At 45.7% G+C, this 19893-nt stretch overlaps 1 protein-coding gene across 5 annotated transcripts in view; it reads right to left on the minus strand.

The window, feature by feature from the left end:
- The window catches only part of ARHGAP40 (Rho GTPase activating protein 40), a 195717-nt gene that overhangs the window by 107639 nt on the left and 68185 nt on the right, over positions 1-19893 (minus strand). The window contains exons 1-2 of one of the 5 annotated variants that reach the window (XM_073555346.1): positions 13126-13247; positions 1999-2119 (exon numbers count right to left, since the gene is read on the minus strand). The exons of 1 other annotated variant lie outside the window; for it this stretch is intronic. In XM_073555346.1, coding sequence (XP_073411447.1) covers positions 1999-2003 — 5 coding nt within the window. In that variant the 5' untranslated portion in view covers positions 2004-2119; positions 13126-13247. Of the gene's footprint in view, positions 1-1998; positions 2120-13125; positions 13478-19893 lie in introns of those variants that run through there. 3 more of the 5 variants (XM_073555345.1, XM_073555343.1, XM_073555342.1) reach the window with 3 other exon arrangements.

A 19893-nucleotide genomic window follows, 5' to 3' on the forward strand; every position in this document is an offset into this window, starting at 1 on the left:
GGTGGAACGGGAGATTCGCATCAGGGATGTGCAGCCGACAAATCTGCGCCAACTGTGTGATGCCATCATGTCAATATGGTCCAAAATCTCTGAGGAATGCTTCCAGCACCTTGTTGAATCTCTGCCACGAAGAATTGAGGCAGTTCTGAAGGCAAAAGGGGGTCCAACCCGTTACTAGCATGGTGTACCTAATAAAGTGGCCAGTGAGTGTATATTACAGAGATGATGGATTTTGGAAATAAAAACTTACCGTCAAACGCTGACGATGCGAGGGAGGGCTCCCAGAAGAAGATGTGCTGTCCTGTTGATGGCCAGACTCCATGGCTGTGGGTATTGCTGCTGCCAGTGATGCCATTTCTGCTGCTGCTGCATCTCTTTGGCGGCTGTTGAATAAAGAGAAACAAAGGGCCAATGAATATCTTGATATTCCATGGCCCTAGTTTGGAGGAATGGGGGATTTGATAATTACCGTCTCTCATCTGCTTCTGGACTCCCCTCCCGTTCAGCATGCTGCTCCATTTGGGGTGTTGCTGATGGTGCTGCTGCTGCATCTCTTTGGCGGCTGTTGAATAAAGAGAAACAAAGGGCCAATGAATATCTTGATATTCCATGGCCCTAGTTTGGAGGAATGGGGGATTTGATAATTACCGTCTCTCATCTGCTTCTGGACTCCCCTCCCGTTCAGCATGCTGCTCCATTTGGGGTGTTGCTGATGGTGCTGCTGCTGCAGATGTCTGCTGCCTTCTCCTGCGCCTGGTTGCTGTCTTGGGTGGCATGTTGGGTGTGGCTGAGGGTCCCATTGTCTTGCTTTTATATATCTCCTGTGGGCAGAGCTACTGAGCATGCTCAGACCAAAAAAACCGGATCCGGCCACCGGATCCGGCTTTCGCCGGATCCGGCGCATTGCGGCGCTCATAGGCTTTCATTGTGTGAAAAAGCCGGACACGCCGGATCCGGCGTGTCCGGCTTTTTCGCCGGAGACAAAAAACGTTACAGTAGACGTTTTTTCCAGACGCCGGATCGCGACACATTGCGACACATTGCCGGATCCGGCGATAACCGGATGAAACGCATGGCCATCCGGCGCGATCCGGCGCAAATGCAAGTCAATGGGGGGGAAACCGGATCCGGCATTGCATTTCGCCGGATCCGGTTTCTGTCAAAAGCGCCGGATCGCGCCTGACGGCGAAAACCTGATGTGTGAAAGAGGCCTTAGGCAATCCTGCCCAGGCTCTGACCAGAAGCAGAAATTTCCTGCTCCTTACACACTGGCTGGACCGGCCCGTTTCATTAACTCATTCTATCCCTACCTTAATACAACAGTGGGAATACACAATACAGGTTATACATTAAGAGAACGTTATGACAATACAAACACAGCACATGAATTCAATACAGACAGATGACCTAAAACATTACAGGCAAACCACCCGGGTACCACACAAGGTAAAGGAGAGAAGGAAGGCAAATGAGGGTCCCCCGCCAGGCTCCTTACACACACACACTAAATATAAGTCTATGGGTCTGCGAAAATCTCGTCCAGCACACGGATGGCATCCATGTTCCATCTGTGATTAATATTGCAAAGTATAGGAGAAGCTTTGTCATTAATCTTACTGATGGTAAGAAGAGACCCACTGATGACACTAATTACATTTTTTCCATTTACATATTTAAATACAGAAATGTGAATGAGACCTTAGACAGACAACTCCTTTCAGGATGTTGAATGGGTGCTTAAAAAGGAGGAGAGTGGGAGGGTAACATTGAAGGGAACCAGAACAGAGTTGCTTTGTAAGACTGGCTTCCTCTCTGCTGAACTCACATGGCCATGTATCACATGGTCATCAATACTAATATGAACACCTGCTATGCAACACTAGATTTCCCCTACAAAGACAGTGAAAATGTACAACCAGACAGAGCTTTGCAATCATTCGACTACCTTTTACAAAGAGGTTGTGTATATAAGACAACATCACAACAGTGGATACTTGCACCATGTATGAAGTAGATTTATGATCAGTGCATGTCTAGTAAGCTCCAAGAAGCGCATCATTGAGGACAGACAATATGGGCTTTTGTCATGTTCTTTTCTGGGATTTCTCCACGACAGTTTCTATATCAGAAAAAATTAGGCCATTCAGTTTCAGAGCGGATCATCACAGGGTTAACAAATTATCATGTTATAAGTATGACTAACTGCTCTCTGTGCGTCATGCGGAGCTAGTCAGCATTGCATGGCGGCTTTCTGTGTTAGTCTTCACTGACCCAGTTGGGAGAGTAACGCATTATAGAATAAAAAGCTCATCTATAGTTCTGAATAGAGTGGAGGAAAAAAAGTTCTCAGGTCCTTGGTCCAGTGGCCATGTTGGTAAACCATAGCTGTCTGACCACAGCCCTGAAAATGTACTTCCTGCCATATCCCCAGAGCCTCATCTGATTAGTAGGCCCATTGCAGCATGATGCACGTATAAATGTAGTGGCAGAAGATGACCAGGGATGATGACAGGTTGTAGAAAGTTCGGGGGGTCTGGTCCAGCAACCACAGACTGCCGGACTAGGATCCTGCAAATGTTTTTGCTCAAGTCTACTTACTAAGGATACTCCTATCTATGGCATACACAAATCTACACATGATTATCACTGAGCAAGGAACGGACACTACAATTAAGATTGCCCCCTATCACTTTTTCCCTTTTCCACACATGGCTGCCAAACATTTCAATGCAATACTAAAAATGTCCTGAATGAAGTAGCACCCCCATCTTGTGTGTCAAGTGGCAGCAATATTGGCACACATCTCAGACTAATTTACTTTAATGGTGCCCTTATTTAGGGGTACCAAACATGTATGGAGAAAAAAAAAAAAAAAAAAAAAACACCTCATATGCCACACATTTCCTCCATTGCATGTTCATGTTCCCCCGACCCCCCACCGTGCCATATACAATCCAAAATGTGTTTTACTTCCTCCTTAGGGTATGTGCACACATAGTTTTTTGTCTCTGCGGATTATGTAGAGAAAACCGCAGGTAAATCCGCAGGACAAAGTCCTGCAGTTTATCTGCGGTTTTGCCCTGCGGTTTTACACCTCATAATGGATGAGGTGTAAAACCGCAGCGTTTCTGCACCAAACAATTGACATGCTGCGGATTGTAAACCGCAGCAAAACCGCGCGGAAAAATCCGCAGCATGTGCACAGCTTTTTTTTTAATTTCCATAGGAAATAAAGGTACTGTACAATGCAGCAGAATCTGCTGCGTTTCTGCAGAGCCAAAGCCACTGCGGAAATGCAGCAGAAACCGCAAAGTGTGCACATACCCTTAAGCTCCCATTGTAGATCTCAGTGTTGAAGACATGGGCACTTATTCCAAATTGACAACAGCTTGCAGGATTTCATGTGCTGAAAAAGCACTTGCCTCATCCTACACTGGAAACTTTCTGGGATACTTGGTCTACTCTTGCCTAACTGCCCACCTCTCTGGCAACTCTTTTCTACTCCTTCCAATCTGGTTTTCACACAAAGTCTAAAATGATATCCAGAAGAGTATAAACAAATACAACCAGTCTCTCGATTCATCTGGGTTCATCTGGAGTGTTTGCATTGTAGATTATTAACTTATCCTTAGAAAGCTGCATAATGGCCTAGTGGACACAGCTCTCTCATAGGCTACATTCCCATATCTGTGTTGAGCCAGCAAAATTGGGCAGCACGCGCAGACACCACACAGACCCATTGAGCATGTCCTAAGGTGCTCCTCAAAATTGGATCAGAATAGGAAAAGCTCGGAGTCTCATAGATCTCACACTCAGATGTGTAATTTTCACTGATGTGCAAATAGATACTTGAAACCTATGGGTCCATGTGCTGTCAGATTAAAAAATATGGGCAGCTCAATGACATATCACATGACTGTGTAAATATAGCCTTTGTTTCCTTACTACCTTACTTCGGTCATTATATAAATTTGTTAATTTTTTTCCTCTTCCCCAGTTAGTTGATGATCCCCTTCTCTTTTCTCTCAACTGTCTGTTGATTAGGATTTCAGTAGCATTTCTGTGCCAATAATATAAATGCCAAATATAAAACAATTATCTATTATCTAAGATAATCTATAGCTAGCATCACACTTCTCAAAATAGCAGATGTCAACTAAGGAGCCCTGTAGTGATCATGCACAGCACTTCCATGTTGGTCCTTTCCCTAAAAGTGCCCATGTACATTAGACTGAAGTTGAAGAAAATGGAATATACCAACCATAACAAATGTTAATTGTGGGAAATTTTCAGGAGTTTTCCAGTCTAAGAGAAAGTCTGCAGTCACTGATAGAAAACTGCTGAATCGTGACCAAGCAATGTGCACACTGTCACTATGACTATTCCACTGTATTCCCTGTACTTACTAGACTTTCCTTTGCTTATCTTCATTATCTTCTATTCTGATAAGTTGGATGAGACTAATAGGCACATAACTGAAAATTGCATACTTGCGGTCAACAAGTCGCTATCAGACAGGCAAGTTACAATGACCTCACAAGTCGCTATCAGACAGGCAAGTTACAATGACCTCACAAGTCGCTATCAGACAGGCAAGTTACAATGACCTCACAAGTCGCTATCAGACAGGCAAGTTACAATGACCTCACAAGTCGCTATCAGACAGGCAAGTTACAATGACCTCACAAGTCGCTATCAGACAGGCAAGTTACAATGACCTCACAAGTCGCTATCAGACAGGCAAGTTACAATGACCTCACAAGTCGCTATCAGACAGGCAAGTTACAATGACCTCACAAGTCGCTATCAGACAGGCAAGTTACAATGACCTCACAAGTCGCTATCAGACAGGCAAGTTACAATGACCTCACAAGTCGCTATCAGACAGGCAAGTTACAATGACCTCACAAGTCGCTATCAGACAGGCAAGTTACAATGACCTCACAAGTCGCTATCAGACAGGCAAGTTACAATGACCTCACAAGTCGCTATCAGACAGGCAAGTTACAATGACCTCACAAGTCGCTATCAGACAGGCAAGTTACAATGACCTCACAAGTCGCTATCAGACAGGCAAGTTACAATGACCTCACAAGTCGCTATCAGACAGGCAAGTTACAATGACCTCACAAGTCGCTATCAGACAGGCAAGTTACAATGACCTCACAAGTCGCTATCAGACAGGCAAGTTACAATGACCTCACAAGTCGCTATCAGACAGGCAAGTTACAATGACCTCACAAGTCGCTATCAGACAGGCAAGTTACAATGACCTCACAAGTCGCTATCAGACAGGCAAGTTACAATGACCTCACAAGTCGCTATCAGACAGGCAAGTTACAATGACCTCACAAGTCGCTATCAGACAGGCAAGTTACAATGACCTCACAAGTCGCTATCAGACAGGCAAGTTACAATGACCTCACAAGTCGCTATCAGACAGGCAAGTTACAATGACCTCACAAGTCGCTATCAGACAGGCAAGTTACAATGACCTCACAAGTCTCTATCAGACAGGCAAGTTACAATGACCTCAAGTTATCTGACATGTAAGTTACTGTGATGTTAGAATAACTTAATTGACTGAAACAGTGGATTTCTGTACGGTAACTGCTGTGACATCATGACTAACGATTCCATAGCAAGTTATTTGCCATAATAAACCAACTTGCAACATCAGTTGGTTTCCATCCAGTATCTACTAGATATCATAAGTTTTCCTCATGTAAGGTATGGGACCACCACAAATCGGGGGGTCAGTTAGTTAAGTAACTGTTCTATCATAAGTGGTTTCAGGCTCATGATCAGAGAGGTCGTACTGGGCTGCAGGCCTTAAAAGGGAGGCCGACATGACAGGGTTGAGTGGGAATATAGTGAGCTGGAGTTAGGGATTAGGATGGTATCACAGGGTTAATGTATTTGAATAAGGTGGGGGCTAGTGCTGGGATGAGGGGGAGGCAGGGTCAGAGGTGGTTATCATTATAAGACAGGGTCCATCTTAGTGTGGCATCCATTTTAGGTTCCCCCACATAGTGACAAGATGTGGGGTTTCGTCTGTAGAACCTTAATTATGGAGGTGGAAACAATGCTCCAATGACTGAAGTATGCTGAGGAGTCGCTGGGTGCTAGCTGGATGCAAGCTGTCTTCCAAGGCTTGCTACAGGGAGCTGTGACCGGGTCACCTCAGGCACTGCAGGATGGATGTCGGCCGCAGAGAGCTAGTTCTCCAGCATACCTTAGTCTGCAGGTCCCCTTCTGGTTTGGCACCGCATCAGGAGCCCCTACTGTGACCCTCCGGCTCGGGGTGTGAGCTGTAAGCCGGCAGCTCACGTTACGAGAACCGGGAGGAATCCGATTAGGCGGTGGGGCCTGCAACGGGGGGGAGGAGTCGCCCTCCCTCTCTACATCATCACAGAAGACTTACGGTCCGTGTGGGGTGGACGCCCTGTCGGGTGGCAGACAGATCCGCTCGGCGTGGTCAGGCGGATACGGTGAGAGGACGGGGGCCTGGTACGCAGGCCACTCAGCGAGGATACCATCACGTGCGGCAGTCGGCCGGCACCACCCATTCAGTGGCAGAAGTGGCACTTTAACAAGATTGCGGGCAGTGTCAGGCTGGCCTGGGAGCAAAGAGCAAGGGGGAGCCTGATGAAACATGCAGGCAGCAGATCGATCACCAGCAACATTTCGGGGACCAGCACAAATCGATTCAACCGGATTCAGAATGTGCGGCTGCTGGGATCACAGCACCCAGGCAGCCAGGTGAGACTGATCATTTTTTCCTTACTCTTAACCCTTTGCTAGCCTTTTATGAATGTATAGGTTAGAAATGTTGTTTTATTAAGGGGGCTAGCGGAGTATTGATGTTTATTTTGCATGGGCTACGGAATTTTGTCCGGTTATAGGGATCTGGGATCCATACGGGATTTAGTCAGGTTATGGGGATCTGGGACCACTACAGGTTATGGGGATCTGGGACCCCTGAAGGCAGGGTAGCATCATCCGCAGCAAGGCTGGGTAGTGCTAAGGATATTTTTTTTTTAAGGTGATATGAGTGGGTGAGATACATACATCCAGTTTGGCATGAAGTGCAGCCCAATAGTGAAGGCAGGAGGCGAGGAGGAAAGAGTGGATTCATTGCTATTAGATGAGTATGCAAAGGGTGAGGTTTGTGTTTGCGGGGACTTTGGGGGTGCAATTAAAACATGGGGTAGGGGACACGATTTGGAAAGGACAATATGTTGAGATATTTTTCATTGCTTCAAGTAGAACATTTTAATTTAGACAAGGTGAGGTGAGGATAAAAGGAGGGTTTGTTTAATTTGCAGAATCTTCTCTAATGGGTACAGTTATCCGCTATACTAGCTATCGTTATTTACGAAAGGTCACTGGAGAACTGCTCGGGATTTGTGGTTACATGAATGTGATTGGTGATGTCTTTAGGCCAAATATGTTGAGTAGTTGTGACAGTGAAAAGCCATGCGGCCGGGCAGGATAAGGGCTCCGGGTAGGCTGGGGAATAGGAAACAATCGTTTCCTGTGTTCACCGGGACTTTGTAGCAGTCAGGATACTTGGTGACAATGGAGAAAGGGCCGTGTTTATTATTTAAGTAGGTCAGTGTCATGGGAAGAAAGCAAAGGGGGTAATGATGGAATTTAAAAAAAAAAAAAAAAAGGGGTCGAGGTCATTGTGTCGGGAAGAGAGACTTCCTAAATAGGTGTCTTAATAAGACGGCAGCCCACGGGTAAGAGAGGGTTTTAGGGACGGTTTTCAGGATTCCTCTTGTTGACGTTAAAATTTGGTTGTCTACCGAAACTTGAACAATTATATAAAGATGTGGCTTTGGGTAAAAGGGCTGGACTGTTTAAATAGGCTCCCCTTCAATAATTTGAGGGTTTCACCGATTTGTGTGGTGGTAAATGGAGGGGCCTAGTTCATTCTAAGAAATTCATCACAATTCTTTTACGTAAAGGTCATCAGTAACTGATGGCATCGACGCTCAGTTGGGTTTGGTGTTGTACACTTCTTTTGTTGCTGCTATGGATTGGGTATGGTCGTGTTGAAAGGGAACTGGGCCAAAACGGATAGTATGCATTTGTTGGGTTGTTTTTGTGGATTGGGTGTCTTTGATCGTCTACTCATGGGGTGTCCCCTTTCATGTTCATATTCTTGTGATGCTTGGTTTGTTTTGGAATGGTCGCTTACAGAGATGTTCGCTTTCAATTCCTATATTCATTAATTGGATTAATTTTTGGTCACTGGTTTGGCGCAGGATCCTGATTGTTCATTCTATTGCGGACAATGGAGAGCATGGCCTGTAAGTTTCGGCCCCTTTAGCGGCCCAAAATACGGTGGGTCCTGTGACAGTATTGACTTTTCTTGGGTATCAAATTGATACCTTTGCTTTGGACAACAGGTCACCGGTTAAAATGATGGTTGACATGAAGGCTGAAGCGAGTCGGGTTAGTGATTTGTAGATGGTGACGTTGAGTGAGGTTCAATCTCTACTGGACAAGCTAATTTTGCCTGTAAGTTTATGCCGTTGGGCAAAGCGTTCTGCCGTCGGCTACATATGGCGACAGTCTACGCATTTGTTTGCCACAAAAGAGAGTTGTATAATAGCAGGTCCATTTGGTTTGCACTGGTAGATATAGGTCCTTTTGTTGGCTTGATGGGTCAACATGGTTACGGTTTGGACATTTCAGTTTGTGTGTTTGGTAGAGTCAGGGCAAAAGGATTGGTTTAGTAATGGTGGTTGGTAGAGTCAGGGCCAAATGTTGGGAGTAATAATGGTCTGGTGTATAATCGGGTTTAGTGTCAGGTATTCCCAATCATTGTGGAATTATCATTGTAGGTTGATGAAGTTCTTTTCAGGGTGGAAGATTCGGTTTTGTTTCGATTTCAAAGGTTTGGGAGGATAGGCCCCTAAAATTTCTTATCTCCTCCCGAGCGGCCGTTGGCCAGGGTGTTCAAGCATTTGGATTGGCTGGGCCTAATTTGACTTGTGGTTATCAGCTGAGGTTGGGCGTGGCGTGAGTTACCCTATTCTTGAAGCTTTTTCTGGTCCACAGTGGGAGCGAGTTTAACAAGGTGGATGTGTCCCGTGGAGTTCTGGAACTTGCCATCGGGCAGTAATGGCAGTAAGGGATTTATTGTCTAGGTCTTAAATGTATGTGGACATAATATATTTAGGCATGTGGTAATTGGGAGGATTGGAGGTCGGCATTGGACAAAGGGCTGTAGTAGGAGAGCAATTCGGTATTATTGGTTGGGTATAGTCGGGAGAAGAGTTGGTCTGTTCCTAAATTGAATAAATTAATGTCGGCTATAGCTTTTGAATTTTAAGTTCAGGGTTATTTAGGATTTAGCAAAAATCCTTCTGGTCTGAGGGTATGGGACGGGAGTTGACCAGTGTCTTATGTATTTGCTGATTTTGGCAATCAGCTAGTGGATGTCTGTTCTCTTCACGGGAGATACCTCCTTTTCATGGCACTTTCCCGGCAACCTTATTTTGTTTTTTTTCTTTTCAATTGAGGGAGTTAGTCAGTCCGTATAGATTTCGGGAAGGAGGGCTGAGGAAATGGGATGCGAACGGGTTTGAAAACAAGGAGACGACATTTATCTGTACCTCCAAAACAGATGTCGAAAGGCAAAGGTTGCAAAATAATGTTGTTTAATGTGGTTGGTTCTCCTTATATGTCCAGTGGATTTATAGGAGGAGGAGTTCTTTCTGTGTATAATAGGCAAGTTGGGTGCCCTGTTATTGGTACATAAAAAACGGTTTGTTTCTGGCACATTTTCAAAACAACTGATGTCGTAGGCAAAGGTTGCAAGGTAAGGTTGTTTGATGTGGTCAGTTCTCCTTATATGTTAAGTGGCTTTATATGAAGAGTTCTTTCTGTGGATAATGGGCACGTTGGTGTGCCCTGTTATTGATACATAAGGATGGTTATTTTCTGTCACATTTTCAATTTGAGGCAATAAAAAGAGGTGTTTGGACTAAGAAGTTATCCTTTCTGAGGATTACAATTAACTTCGGATGGGAGCAGCCATGAGACAGTCAGGAGAGGCTTAAGGCCCCGTCACACATAGCAATCTCGCTAGCGAGATCGCTGCTGAGTCACAACTTTTGTGACACAACAGCGATCTCACCAGCGAGATCGCTGTGTGTGACAGCGATCAGCGACCGGCCCCCCTGTCGGTATCGCTGTAAGAAACCTCTGGACATTTTTTTCGTCGCTGATCTCCCGCTGGCCAGCACGCATCGCTGCGTGTGACAGGCGGGAGACCAGCGATCAGCTGTAAAATAATAAAAAAAAATAAAAAATATTGTTATTCTCACCTTCCGGCGTCCCGCGCAGCATTCCCGCCTCTCTCCATGCTCCCGGTCCCAGTAATCCTTTGCAAGAATGACCGCGAGACTTTGCGATCCTGCGAGAATGGACGTCATCACGGTAATTCTCGCAAAGGATTACTAGGACCGGAGCGTGGAGAGAGGCGGGAATAACAATATTTTTTATGTTAATTTTATTTTTGACATGAATATGGCATCAGCACTAACGAACACAGAGATGCCGCGCGCACGGCGTCGCTGTGCTAATCGCTGGTGAAGCTGCATGTTTGACAGCTCACCAGCAATCACATAGCGACTTACCAGTGATCCTGTTGTCGGGATCGCTGGTAAGTCGCTATGTGTGACTCCATCTTTAGGCTAGGAAGTGACGAAGAGGATCGGTCGTTGGGAGTCTGTGAGGTTCCAATAGTATGTTGGTCCAGCGCTGATTTTGTTTAAGTATGGATAACTGCGCTGGAGGATTATGGGACGTTCGTCTCCTGGGCAGCGGTCTGCCTAGATAGGTGGCAGCTGGGGTGTCAAGGAATCTAGTGGTCTCACGGTGGATCAGAAGGTGGGGTTTTTTTTTTTTAAAAACAGTTACGCTCCGAATTTCAAAGATTTGTTTGCTTGGGCCCAAGCTTCAGACGTACTGGCAAAATATCTGGGAAAGATTGGTTTTTGAAAAAGGCCCTACAGGGACGTGATTAAGGACATGAAGTTTGATATGTTGCAGCTATGGCTATGTCTCCTAGGTTTTGGTGGTAGGGTATGATATCGTTTGCGGAAAGGTGTGGCATGGAGCGAGGTCTTTTCAGTGAGTGAACAAAGCTGGGATCAAGGTGAATAAAGCAGTGTCCCGTCTTTCATGGCAAGGAATGGGGAGGCTGTGGTGCGCCACACGGATTTGGAATTTGGTAAACGGGGAATTTTGGAAGTGGAACGAGATCTGCCTAAACAGAGTCGGTTTGAATACGTGGCGTTTGATGGCACCAAAGGGCATTAAAAAGAGGCTTGGAAGTGTGGAGGGACATAAATGTTTGAGGGATCAGAACATTTATGTTGGTGGCGTGGGCGGGGGGGGGAGATCCTCGAAGTTGGTGGTGCTGGTAAATAGCGGTTCGGGGGGGGGGGTGGGGAGATCTCAAGAGGTCCTGGACTCCCCCTGGGTGGATTCAAGTGGACGGATAATGGAATTATCCCGCGGAAGGGATTAAAGTGGACCCGTGCTTAATGGTAATGGAAATTGGCCAGGTGGGTTGATATGTGTCTCTGAGCTGGTACTTAGTGGCTAGAGGCAAGACTCGACCTGGGGACCAAGTTGGGAATATCAAATCTGAGTTTTGTGGCTTGGGGCTTTGAGGACCACCCCTTCTAGGACGTTGTGATTAAAATGTTATTTTATATGTTTAATAAAAGGCTGCTGTGGCCAATATATCCAAATACCTCTGGAGTGTTTATTTTGTTGGTATATGAATCAATGGGGTTGCGTAGAGCTTTAAATAAGTAGGTAAGGAAGCTCACATGAATCACGAATACCATTTGTCATGCCCCTCACATGTAGTAGCCACCATGATCACATGATATGCCAACACCACATACTGTACCTCCTATGTATACACAGAATGAGACCTAGCTCCTGTATTCTCCTGAATAAGTAAAAGATCAGGTTACCCTGACATCAACACAAGTCCTTCACATGGGCACTAGAGCATGCACTCTGTAGCTCAACTTAACCCCTAATACACAGGCCATAACTTTACACTGCCCTACCTACAGTAAGCTATACCATCACCATGTCATGAACTTAGAGTAGAAGCACCTTCTCCTTTAGTTACTACAAAAACCATCAGGATATATGGTTCATATTAAGTCTCAGAATAGTCTACATTTAGAACTCAAAAGTATATACAACAATTTGATTATAACCCTCCTCATGAAGTGGCTGTAACCAAATGGACTTTACTGTGGACTCTTCTGCAAACACTTGGGCCCACTGTAGGAACCTTAGATAGGTCAGTCTCACTTTTCCTTCTAGAAAGGGCTCATCTCAAGGAAAACCAACTAACTAAATTATATACACATAGGAACATACAGGTTTCTACTATAGGCATACACAGACAGGAGTCTACACATTTCTATATATACCCCGCTAGCTTTTTTAAGTCAGGTCATGATAGATATGTATACATATACCATGACCCGACAAAAAAAAAAAAAAGCTAGCAGGGGCACTGCCATTTAGGTCCCCATTCTGTAAAGCAAGCAGGGGGAGCTGGACATGAGCCATATATTCACTATAATATAAAATTCAAGCTCTTTTAGAGTGCAGTTACACAAGATTTGCTGTGGATTTTTCTGCACCATATTCACAGCAAAATTTGTATGCATTGCGTGTACATTTGCCTACGGAATCTGATGAAATCTACAGTGACTTTTGCACAAGAATTGTGGATTTTAAAGTCAGCACGTCACCTCGATTTTCTATGCAACATGTAGGAGAGACTGGTTGAAATTATTGCATTACGAACACATGTAAATCTGCAATAACTATGCAAAGTGTGATCACACTCTTATTCTTATGCAATTTGTTGCTCCTCATAATCCAAACAGCCATAAAATAGGTTTCTCTTCTCTACCTTTCAGATTGCTGTAAATATTCTGCTCATAATTTAATTACAATAATCACTGCCTATAATAAAAAATATGACATGCATATCATAACCTTACTGTTTAGCTACTGTAGAATAGAAATATATGGAAACCCCTGCAATGTGGTTGTTCTGGTTACCTGTTTGACAGAGGAAACAAGTGTCTAGAGAGAAGAATTTGGGGTCTTGGTATCCGGGTAACAGGAAACAATGAAGCATCTTCTGCCTGCTCGAGAGAGTCTACACTGTGAGATGGTGACATCTTAGAATCCATTCACAAGGTTTGCAGGTTCTAGACAAGGCAGCAGGCGCAGAGCAAAACAGATTCCATCCCGGAAAGTAGAGAACATTATAAAAACAGGTTGAAACTTTCTTCCCATCCTATTTCTTCAGTTCGAATGTTGAAAAAAGACTCCATGGCAGATGGGAACTATAAGAATAAAGAAAGTGTTCTCCAGCACCTTCTCTCGTTGACTCCTTTTCTGCTGTACAGCGAACTTGCTATACTGGTTTAACAGCTGTTCCATTTCGGGCAAACTTTTTGCAGTGCCTACATGCCAGAGGGCGGAGGTTCTGAATCCACGTGGAAATGGCATATGCAGGGTGTGGTAGATTTTAGGGTACAAGCATAGGCTTACATAGAAGGCATACATAGTGTTAGGCGTCGGATTTCTGTGTTTACTCCGCATGGATCCAGACCCTCACATTCTGCAGTCTCCTGCTGTTTACCTACTGCAGAGGAGATTGCAGAGGAGATTGCCTTGCAGCAAATCTCTCCTGAGGCTCAGTCCTTCTGTCCTCCTACTGAGCATGCTCATGGGACGATCTCCCATTGGAGATCGGGAGCCATGTGCTCAGGTCCTGCTCCAGATCTCATTGGTCCATCTCAGAGATCTGGAGGCTTGCAGAAGGTCCCGGCTGCTATAAAAGGCGCGCATGGCTGTTCCGCCATGCACTTGTATAGACTTACTTGCTGCTGTGTGTATGAGGACGGATGTATGATTCTGGTGAATGACTCATTATAAAACCCCTTCCCTCTGATATTACGTATGTGGTTAGGGACAGAGTTAGAATCAGCGCCAGCTCTCCTCTGCTGCAACATCCACAGCTGCTAGCGTCCGATATTGCGCTTGCACCTTAGCCTTGTCGTTTAGCGGCAGTGTCCACGCCGCGCTGCAGTGGCAGCTCTCCTTAGCGTCCGCAGCTGCACACACGGTAGGTCTAGATACCGTGTATTTATACTGAGTACTGTGACCTCAACAGGCTCAGTCTTTGTATTTTTGTTTATTTGGCATCTCTGGGACTTAACAGATTGCTCTGCGCACCTGGGTGACGTTTAACCCTGTGCGCATTACCGCCATATTGCTCCTGCCACCACTTAGCAGCGGTTATATCACCTACTGCACGGTGGACCCTGAGCGGCGAACGCACTTTATTATTATTTTTATTTAGTGTGTTCCGCCGTTCCTAACATTATATTAGCGCCAGGGTCTGGCTAGTGATCCAGATCTCATTGGTCCATCTCAGAGATCTGGAGGCTTGCGGAAGGTCCCGGCTGCTATAAAAGGCGCGCATGGCTGTTCCGCCATGCGCTAGTATAGACTTACTTGCTGCTGTGTGTTTGAGGACAGATGTATGTTGGACGCCCTCATACCCAGGGCTGGGGGGTACTCAGTACCGGGCCTGGTGGATCTCAATGGGAGTTGTCACGGTAGCTGTGGCCCTGGGCACCCATTGTAAATGTTCAGTGTCAATGAATAAGTCGTGACGCGACCTGTGGTGTTCGGCAATGTAGATGTTAGACCGACGCTGCAGACAGATCCTCTGGGACAGATGTTGTGGTGCAGCAGTGATGGTATGGCCCTCCACAAGCAGGGCTGTTGTCCCAGGGCAGAGAAGGTATGGTGACACTTAGGTGGTATAGTATCAGGCGCAGGGGATGTAGCAGTGCCGGGCAGGTTGACGCAGGAATAAGTGGAGGACACAAGAGCATGTAGTTCCAAAGCTTTACTCATAGTCTGTTGTACAAACAGGTGCCTGCTTCCGCACCATGTCCTCCGGGTCAGGAGCTCAGCCAACTTCCAGGCAAGATGAAGTACTCCTTTCCAACACTCCGCCAACTTGAGCCTTTCTGAACGTCTCCTCTTATAGCGCCTTTGAATGAAGTACTCCTAGTACTGAGTTACACTGGAGTTCCTCTTGTCTGATGTTCCTATGAACTCTACTTGTACGGCAGACAGCTGTAGCCTGCTTCGGGGACCCCTTGCTACTGAGTCCCGGCTCACTATCCAGTTGCTGTTGTGCCCCCAAGTCTTTTGTGGGAATAAAGTGGTCACTACTTCTATTCCTCCGGTGTCTGCTGCAGGACCATTAGTATCCATACAACCTCGGGGACCGGGCCCTGGCCTTGCGCTTAGAACTTCTAGGAAGGGTTCTCTTCTCACCCACGTCCTCCGTTTTCTTTTACTCCTCACGTTCCGTACTAATCCTTTCTTTCTATGGAGAGTCAGGCTTTCAGTATATGTTGCTCTCTTTCTCCCTTTCCCGTGCCAGCAGACCCAGATTACTGGGATCTGCTGCAGACTTCCATCCATCTATCCCTCTCTCTAGGGATCTTCTTCTCTCTCCAACCAACTACTGACTTAAACTCTTCCCGCTCCTTGAAATGTAATCTAACTCCACCCACCTCCCAGCACGTTTCGTGTTCCAAGCAGGGAGCCACCAAGGGGTGCTTTGCTACACTCCAAGCAGGGAGCTGCCGAAGGTGCTTTGCTACACTACTTTGTGGTGTGGGGTGCAGGTGTTGGAGCGTGGTCAGGAGTCTCCACCTTACCAGGATGGTGGGATAACACACCTCGGGAGGAGGTGCAGTACCTCTGTGGCGACTGAGCCCCATGGGCGCCACATATGATTCTGGTGAATGACTCATTATAAAACCCCTTCCCTCTGATATTACACATGTGGTTAGGGACCGAGTTAGAATCAGCGCCAGCGCTCCTCTGCTGCAACATCCACAGCTGCTAGCGTCCGACATTGCGCTTGCGTCATTGCCTTGTCGTTTAGCGGCAGTGTCCACTCTGCGCTGCAGGAGCAGCTCTCCTTATCGTCCGCAGCTGTGACACCGCACACACGGTAGGTCTAGATACCATGTGTGTATTTATACTGAGTACTGTGACCTCAACAGGCTCTGTCTTTGTATTTTTGTTTATTTGGAATCTCTGTGACTTAACAGATTGCTCTGCGCACCTGGGTGATGTTTAACCCTGTGCGCATTACCGCCATATTGCTCCTGCTACCACTTAGCAGAGGTTATATCACCTACTGCACGGTGGACCCCAAGCGGCGAATGCACTTTATTATTTTTATTTAGTGCGTTCCGCCGTTCCTAAACACATAGGTGTCTATAGAGTGGAGCCCAACAGGGGGTAGCCCTAAGTTGGCCCTTATCTCATGGTAGAAGAAATGTAGAAGTAATAATAGAATTTCCAATAAAATATCACTTTTTATTCTATGTTGAAGTAAAGACATAACCGAACAGGAGCATCTGATCATGTCATTAAAACTTAAGGACCCCATACACAGACTAAAGTCGTACCAAATGGATGATTTCATCTAATCAGTTGTTTGTCATTAAGTTTTTTAAGTGACAAGTGTTTTATGAAAGTGTATGCATATACATTTAAAAAGGTAGTTTCTTCTGAAAGATATTTGTACAATGTACAGTAATTGTACAAATGTGGGGGTCAGCATCACTGTACCAAGGGCTGTTTTTTTTTCACCATTACTCTGCACCAGGGCTGATGTAAGGTGGAGGGGGTCACCATCACACTGCGCCAAGGGCTGGTGTGGGGGTCACCATTACACTGTGCCGAGGGCTGGTGCGGGGGTCATCACAATGTGCCGAGGGCTGGGGTGGTGGTCATCATACTGTGTTGGTGTCACTGACGGCACTGAGTTCATCATAATTTGTGGTAGGGTTCAGTAGGGTCATCATACACTGTGTGTGGAGTTTTACCATGGAGAAATTCACGGGGGGGTATCATACGGTTTTGAGGGGCACTTTTCTTGGCATCATACCCCTTTCATGGCCTCCATAAAGTATTTTAGTGTGTGGGAATACTAAGGGGCTTCAATAGGAGCAAAATTGCTTTGTAAGTGCTGCAAAGTTGTGAGATGGGTTCTTCTGTGTGGGCTCCCGCATTGACAAATTACCGTGGGAGGCCACACATTTTTTTTACAACGAATTAACCCCTTAAATTAACACCTACACCTCCCAAATTTTACACATCAACCCTCATCTAATTACTGATGAAAGACATACAAAACAAAACATGAAATGAAATGGTTTACTGTATGTAAACCATGTGTCATTTCATGTCGGGTTGGGGAATGATTTGACAAAAGCCGGCAATTGAATTAGCGGCTATTCTGCTATGAAGAACTCTGTGAAATTTTTAATATATATATATATATATATATATATATATATATATATATATATATATATATATATATATATATATATATATATATATCTATATATCTATTCTTTTGTGTTATAAAACCTGTCATAGGGCTCCATTATATGTCCATTTTGCAAGCCAGCGAGAAAATCTCAGCATACGGATTGCATACGGATGCCGACATGCGCAAAATACGCGACCACACCTTGCTTACGGATGACATACAGAGCACTATTTAGGGGTCATTCATCCATATTACGCCTGTAAACTACGGACCGTATTTTGCGTCGGTTAGTGTGACCCCGGCCTTACAAATATGTCCTGCAAGAGCAATTGCGATAAACTGCAGGTACTGAGGATGTCGCCTCGGATCCGAGACAGACCAAGAGTTAAAGTTTATGTACAAGGATTTTCTCTCCATGCGGGGAGGAGCAGTAGGGGGTTAAAGGTGACAGTAAAACAGTAGAACAGCACAATGGAGCTGTAGAAAGCAATGAAACAGTTATGCAGGCATTGAAACGGTTAACCTCAAAAACAACTCATCAGTCCGGGGAAAGCTTGATTGAAGGGGTCTACTTCCCCCCACGTTGGCACCGACAACAGCGGTGCTTGCAGTCTCTAGAGTCTCTTCTCTAAATGAAGTTGGGACCTCAGGGGTTAAAGCCAGGAGCAGGGAGACGCTGCGAGTCTCTCCTGCTCTGAGTCTCTCTATGACACCCCGACTGTCTCTCCACAGGAACAATGCTGCGCACACTAGGAAGTCTTTCTGCCATGCTCAGGGGCCCCAGCTTGTCACTGCGGTCTCCGGGACTGCGCTCTCGGGTTACTGTCTCTGCACTGTCAGGGGAGAAGTCTCCTTTAGTCACGGAGGCTACCGGGTCGACGTACTCACATATGGCGCTATCTACACCTTGTCTTTCAGTCTTTGTCTCTGGACGTGAGTTTCTCATTCTTTGGGAGCACGGTGCTGCAGTCAGGCCTCTGTCCCGCGTGCTCTGCTCTGCCTCTGGCGCGCTCTGCTTGCACGCCCTTTCCCTGCACAGCTTTCTGTCCAGAACTTCTCCTCTCTTGTCACAGACCGCCACGGTCACATGGCTCAGGCCCGAATGTCTCCCCCCCCCCCCGCCCCCCCGCAACCCTGCTGTCTGGCTAGGTGGCTCTGGGTACGGCGCAGAAAACATAACCCCTTTTAGGCTCTTCTTCCTCTTCGCCCCCTTACACAATGATAAAGAGTAGTCGTGCACATGTCCAGTACAGATGGAGAATGGGCCATTTGTTCTATCGGGATGATGGAATCTCAGTCTTAAACCATTTCCACTACGTGCTATGTTCTCTCTAAATATCAGTATGTCAGTATTAGACCACCAAACCTACTATACCTTATGCAGTTTTGGGAAATTTAAAAAAAATGCATACAGATGCTAATTTTATTAAATACATGCTTTTTATGCACTTTTTAATTGAGACTTTAAATGTGTTTTTTTTTTTTTTTTTTTTACTGTTGAGAAAACATGGTCATGTTTTGTGTCCAAATGAGGATGTGCAATCTTGATGCATTTGTTAAGCCAAAACTAGAGTTTTTACTATATTATTCTCTTACCATCCACTCCTTCCTTTTGTTTCAAAATATAATAAATTGCATATATGAATGCAGCCTGAAAACTTTCTGCTATGCTTTGTAAACGCACACTACCAATAAGTGAGCCTCAGTGCATAGGACCACCTATAAAAAAAGTGAAGAAGATACTTTTGCAGTCTGGAATCTGGATCCATATGCAACAAGCAGGATCGGAGCTAGTTCTAGCCATAACCCTTAGGCTATGTGCACATGTAGTTTTAGGTCCTGCGGATTTTTCTGCGCAGATTTGGAAAAATCCGCAGGTAAATTCTCAGGTCAAAAGACCTGCTGTTTACCTGCAGATTAGCCTACGGTTTAGCCCTGCGGTTTCACACCTCTACAATGGAGAAGGTGTAAAACCGCAGCGGAATCCACACAAAGAATTGACATGCTGCGGATTTGAACCTGCGGAAAAATCCGCAGCATGTGCACAACGTTTTTCAGTTGACCATTGAAAACAATGGTACTGTACAACGCACCTAAATCTGCTGCAGACCTGCAGAGCCTGAAACGCTGCGGATCCGCAGCAGAATCTGCACCGTGTGCACATAGCCTTAACTGCTGGAGTCAGCAACCACTGCATCTGAGCACTTAGAAGGAGGGATGCTATTGTGGTGCCCCTGAGGCTCAGTCGCCACAGAAGTACTGCTCCTCCTCCTGAGGTGTGGTATCCCACCATCCAGGTAAGGTGGAGACACCAGACCATGCTCCAACACCTGCACCCCACACCACAAAGTAGTGTAGCAAAGCACCTTCGGCGGCTCCCTGCTTGGAGTATAGCAAAGCACCCATTGGTGGCTCCCTGCTTGGAACACGAAACATGCTGG

Source organism: Dendrobates tinctorius, unplaced genomic scaffold (assembly GCF_039654945.1).
Source record: "Dendrobates tinctorius isolate UK_male_01 unplaced genomic scaffold, ASM3965494v1 ptg000223l, whole genome shotgun sequence".
Classification (NCBI taxonomy): domain Eukaryota; kingdom Metazoa; phylum Chordata; class Amphibia; order Anura; family Dendrobatidae; genus Dendrobates; species Dendrobates tinctorius.